General features: G+C 40.0%; 1 protein-coding gene across 4 annotated transcripts in view; it reads left to right on the forward strand.

Annotated features, from left to right (window-relative positions):
- The window catches only part of LOC128653313 (EF-hand calcium-binding domain-containing protein 4B), a 216,855-nt gene extending 211,037 nt beyond the window's left edge, over window positions 1–5,818 (forward strand). For all 4 annotated transcript variants that reach the window (XM_053706522.1, XM_053706525.1, XM_053706523.1 and 1 more), the window contains one exon: window positions 5,234–5,818. In XM_053706522.1, coding sequence (XP_053562497.1) covers window positions 5,234–5,321 — 88 coding nt within the window. In that variant the 3' untranslated portion in view covers window positions 5,322–5,818. The remainder of the gene's footprint in view (window positions 1–5,233) is intronic.
- The last annotated feature ends 366 nt before the right edge of the window (window positions 5,819–6,184 follow it).

The following is a 6,184-nucleotide window of genomic DNA, read 5'->3' on the forward strand; positions in this document are numbered from 1 at the left end:
GAATGCTCTGTCTGCTATACTCGTATGTAAACGTCAGTCCCAATGCATTCTTATTTAGGTCTTCCATAAACATATTTAGTAATTCCTCACCTCCTGTCCATATGATAAACATATCGTCAATATACCTCTTGAAGAGTACGAGGTTTGCGCTCCATTGTGTGTCCATAATATGTGCTTGCTCGAATCTCACCATAAAGAAGTTTGCATAACTGGACACAAACCTCGTACCCATCGCAGTTCTTTTTGTTTGGAGGAAGAATTCTCAGTTAAAACAAAAATTTAAAAAAGTTTAAAATGAAATTAATACATTGTAAAATAAAATCTGTCTGAGTGGTAGGGGTATTCTTATCCGTATGGAGATACAATTTAGTTGATTCCAGGCCTAATGCGTGTGCAATGTTAGTGTATAAGGAACTCACATCACATGTGACTAACATAAGGTTGTTTTGCCATGATATATCTTTCAATTCATTTAGAAATTGAGTTGAGTCTTTCAAATATGATGGTATGGCTATAACATAATTTGCATAAATAAAAAGAGAGAAGCTCTCAACCTGAGAACGAACAATAGCGTAATAGCTTGTTCTGTGGCTAGTTACTACCCAAGAAACAGCCTCTTTTTGCTCAACATGTGCCTTTCACAGAGAAGAACTTTCCTAAAGCATATCAGTCTGATCTTGACTTCATAGTACAGTCCAGCCCCGAAATACCAGGCAATCCCTCTCTGAACTAGAGAAACGGGCAAAACCCCAGACGTACGTTTTGGCCTATTGTGGGCCTCGTCAGTGAGGTGCAGCCATATCTCTCTAGGCACACTGAGCAATGGGTCCACGTCTGGATTCCTGCATCACACTTAGGGAGACTTCCGCAAGTGTCATAATTTGCATAAATAAAAAGAGAGAAGCGCTCAACCTGAGAACGAACAATAGCAAAATAGCTTGTTCTATGGCTAGTTACCACCCAAGAAGCAGCCTCTTTTTGCTCAACATGTGTCTTTCACAGAGAAGAACTTTCCTGAAGCATATCAATCTGATCTTGACTTCACAGTACAGTCCAGCCCCGAAAATTCCAGGCAATCCCTAAGTGTGATGCAGGAATCCAGACGTCGACCCATTGACCAGTGTGCCTAGAGGGATATGTCTGCACCTCACTGACGAGTGCCACAATAGGCCGAAATGTACAACTGGGGTTTTGCCTGTTTCTGTCGTTCAGAGAGGTATTGCCTGGTATTTCGGGGCTGGACTGACGAGGCCCACACTAGGCCGAAACGTACGTCTGGGGTTTTGCTGTTTCCCTTGTTCAGAGAGGGATTTCCTGGTATTTCTGGGCTGGACTGCACTGTTAAGTCAGGATCAGACTGATATGCTACAGGAAAGTTCTTCTCTGGGAAAGGCACATGTTGAGCAAAAAGAGGCTGCTTCTTGGGTGATAACTAGCTATAGAACAAGCTATTATGCTATTGTTCGTTCCCAGGTTGAGCGCTTCTCTCTTTTAATTTATGCAAATCATGATGCTTAATGAAGTCTCCCTAAGTGTGATGCGGGAATCCAGATGTGGACCCGTTGCTCAATGTGCCTAGAGGGATATGGCTGCACCTCACTAACGAGGCCCACACTAGGCCGAAATGTACGTCTGGGGTTTTGCTGTTTCCCTTGTTCAGAGAGGGATTGCCTGGTGTTTCAGGGCTGGACTGTACTGTTAAGTCAGGATCAGACTGATATGCTACAGGAAAGTTCTTCTCTGTGAAAGGCACATGTTGAGCAAAAAGAGGCTGCTTCTTGGGTGGTAACTAGCCATAGAACAAGCTATTATGCTATTGTTCGTTCCCAGGTTGAGCACTTCTCTCTTTTAATTTATGCAAATTATGACGCTTAGGGAAGTCTCCCTAAGTGTGATGCGGGAATCCAGACGTGGACCCGTTGCTCAATGTGCCTAGAGGGATATGGCTGCACCTAACTGACGAGGCCCACACTAGGCCGAAATGTACGTCTGGGGTTTTGCTGTTTCCCTTGTTCAGAGAGGGATTCCCTGGTATTTCGGGGCTGGATTGCACTGTTAAGTCAGGATCAGACTGATATGCTACAGGAAAGTTCTTATCTGTGAAATGCACATGTTGAGCAAAAAGAGGCTGCTTCTTGGGTGGTAACTAGCCATAGAACAAGCTATTATGCTATTGTTCGTTCCCAGGTTGAGCGCTTCTCTCTTTTAATTTAAGGTTATAACATAAGGTTGCAGGAAATTGTCAACATATTGGGATAAGTTTGAGGTTAGAGAATTGATTCCTGAGATAATAGGTCTTCCAGGTGGTTTACTGAGGGACTTATGTATTTTAGGAAGATAGTAGGATATTAGAGTTATGGGGTGCATCATTTTGAGAAAGTGTAATTCTTTTTTGTTAATAATTTGTTCTTTTTTAGCATTAAAAAGCAATATGACTAAGTTCATAGTGAATGTCTTAATAAGGTTAGTTCTAAGTCTACTATAGGTTTCTGTGCAGGGATAGGCACGAACCAAGGCTGTGGCGGACATTTTCCAAAGTAAAGACCTTAGTGAAGGACACCAAGGTACATTTCAATTTAAAAACATCATTATATAGTGCTGAGTGTTATTATACTGATGCAGAAACCACTGATCCTATAACCAGCCCTCCTCTGGCTATACTCATGTGCCAGTGTCACTTCTGTGTCTTTGTATAGAGCTTGGTGTTATTATACAGATGCAGATACAAATCCAGTATTTCACTCAGGCTTTATTTATTTATTTATTCCATAACTTATCACCCAATATCGCTAGCAGTCTCTTGACAAACCACTAACTTTATTCACACTACATATTCACCCTTTCCTATTATTTAACCAGAAAGAAAATATATACTAAGATTGTAAGTCACAACCTTAGTATAGCTATTCTTTCTAATTAAATACAACTTATAAAAAACCTCAGGTGCTGGTTAAAGTGCTTTACCTTTGCATATAAAGCTCCAAGGACACAGTGGCAGCTTGATTCTTGAATCTTCCCTCTCTCTCAGTCTCATTCAGAGTCATTTTCCCGGTACTAAGCACGTGGCGCCACGTGTGTCAAGGAGGAGTCAGGACCAGCATTCTTCTGTCCTACTCCTCCCTCCCCGCAGAAAAATGGGCGCTGGACACTGCAAGGGCCAGTCACAGAAACCAGTGTCCATGTACGGACACCTTGCCTATCCCTGTTTCTGTGTTGTTTAGAAGGCGATATGCTTCTTCTAGATAGTCTACAGTATCAAGTATTACCTGTCCTCCGCCCTTGTCCGCTGCTTTAATGATGGATTATATAATATGATTATATTTATAATGACGGACTATATAATAGCCTGGAATACATCTTGGATTACAACTGCTATATAAAAGAGCACTGAGCACGCTAAGTGAAACTTAAGTGAATTACCATACAAACTGCACTATGAGTCCCAAATCCGCCTTGAATTGAAATTTGGGCTTCTAACTGACGCTTTTTAATACCTTTGCCTTATCCTAGTGTCTATAACGGTCGAAATATATGCTCTGTGGTTGATGTTTGCCATACAACATTTCAATCAGTATTTAGGTCTGAATGATTGATATTGCGTATTGTAATAGTGTGAATAATGAATATCATACTTCTATTTACAGTTTTTATGTTAGTATAACTTCTTACAGTGAATAAGGTTGTATTTATTAACCCTTGAGATAAGACTCACAAACACATTAACATAGTACCTTTTAGATAAAACACATCCCTTTTTTGAGTAGTGGTTTAAGGTAGTTTGTTTATACGTTGTGGCTACAACTTCTTTTTAGGTAATTGTTTGGAGTTATCTTTATATGTTTCATTTGATCTGATTTACATATGTGTTTTTATTTTATTTTATGTTATTTTTTTTATCTGTTTATTACATATTGCAATTTTTTTTAATATATCTTACTTGGAATTGTCTCCCTCTATTAATACAAATCTTCCAGCTCCCACCAGAGTGCCACTCATATCTTCCTTTTTTAACTGTTTCCTAACTGTGTTAAAGAGAATCACGGTATATTTTTGAGTGTGAGAGGTTCAGATAAGTGTCTAAGATAAAACCTCCTATATTCTAAATTTATTCAAAAGAACCTCCTAGCACACAAACTCCTTTGTCTCATAATAACAACAATAACTTACTCTTCCATTTCCCCCAGTGCAATTAACCCTAACCACAAACCTCATCAGCACATTGTTCCCATTTCCTTAAAATGAACTCCTCAACTACATATACACTAGCATAAGCACCCACTTTAGTCACTTTTAATGATGCGCCACTCATGTGCACAACAAACAACTCGCCCCTGCACCATATTTTTTCACTGATATTATGTTTGGGACATTTTTTTTTTGCCCCCACCATGGAGAAATTTCTGTGGATGGCCATAACCCATACCCTTTTAAAAAACTTATGGTATCCTGCAGTACCCACCCCATGGCACTTCCTAGCGACTCCACAGCATGAAGGATTGACAACCAGTATATGCAAATACACTTTAGGGGTGTTGACCTGGAGACTTCTTGCACTCTTAGGGGTCAATTTATTAATGGCCGAATTGGGCCAATTCACCCTGTTTCTGCATGAGCCGTTAGGTTCGCCGGAAACAGGAGTTAAGAAGCAGCAGTCTATAGGCCGCTGCTCCTTAACTCATACGCCACCTCTGAGGCTGCGTACAGCAATCCGCCCGATCCTATACGATTGGGCTGATTGACACCCCCTGCTAGTGGCCGATTGGCTGCGAATCTGCAGGGGGCGATAATGCACTAGCAGTTCACTAGAACTGCTTGTGCAATGCTTAATATGGACAGTGTATTCTGTCAGCATTCAGCGATGTCTGGCGGACATGATACGCTATAGCGTTTCATGTCCGCCAGACTTTAATAAACTGACCCCTTAAAGTCTCTTCTAGGGAATCCATAACCCAGGGCAGTTGTGAAGAAGAGCAATTATTGAGGTTGTAGGTTAATTTAGTACTTGGGGTCTAAGGCCAGGTTATTATAGATGAAGGGGTTTCTTTAATCTATGTGGGTCGTTTTAGGCACTGGGTGGGTTATTTGTGGCTTTGGGGTAAGCTTGCATTTGGGGAATGTGTAGGAGTATTATCAGTAATTCATGTTTACCATCTAATTGCCGCAACATAGTTTACAAAGTTGTGATCAAATTATATAACTTAGTAGTAATTGCTGTTTTATTATTTATATACAGGTGCCTCAAGAAAAATGAAGAGGATATGAAAAATAATGTGTTAACTTTAAAAACACCGCCTGAGAAGAAAAAAAGCTGCTGTTTTTAAAGGAGGGTTGACATATGTGAAACTTTGTGGGTTATAGCAGGATGTATAGGCTCAATTCTGTCTTGTGCTTTGGTATCGACTTTTTGTGAAGAAATATGACGCATGAAGTGTAAACTGGTACATGGTGCATTCAGATCTTTAAGCACTTATAATAAGTAATGAATTGGTGCTTTTATCCTTAGTACCTCATTTACATCAATCTCCCCAATCACACACTTAAAGGGACATATATGTTTTTGATTATTTTTTTTCACTGCATCAGAAAGTGGGCATTTTGAAATTGTTGTTTTTTTTTTTTTAGAAGAAACGTTGCTGTACTAATAGAAAACTATTTTTTTATACTGAGACTTGCAAGGCATCAGTCCTTAAGGCACAGTTGTGCACAGATATCTACTGTTATTTTCAAAATAAAGCTTTATTTACATACAAAAAAAATGTAAAACCTGTTCAAAAAGGTGTCTTTTATATGCATGATAAAAAAATAAGTTTTCTTACCATTTAAGTATCAGGGTTTTCATTATAATAAGGTAAACATTATGCTGGCGTATGCTCGCGCTCACCTTTTCCAGGAGAGCGCACCAGCATTTTTAATATGCACACAGCACAGGAATGCACTTTAAAATATATATTTTTAGAGTGAGCGCTAACTTGCTCTGGATACCTACAGAAAGAAAGTCAGATGGCAGGGAATTCTTTTTCCAAGGCGCTTGGTTCTTTCATTTGTTCCTGAGTTGCATGCCAAGGACGCGATCCGATATAGATCGTAGTTTTCGGCGCAAGCGAGGTAACCCGCGTCCCCCGCAGTTTCAGCTCGCAACTCGAGCTATCCAATATTCAGCGCCGTCAGATGCTAAACTGGCGTA

The sequence above is a fragment of the Bombina bombina genome, chromosome 3, assembly GCF_027579735.1.
Source record: "Bombina bombina isolate aBomBom1 chromosome 3, aBomBom1.pri, whole genome shotgun sequence".
Lineage (NCBI taxonomy): Eukaryota > Metazoa > Chordata > Amphibia > Anura > Bombinatoridae > Bombina > Bombina bombina.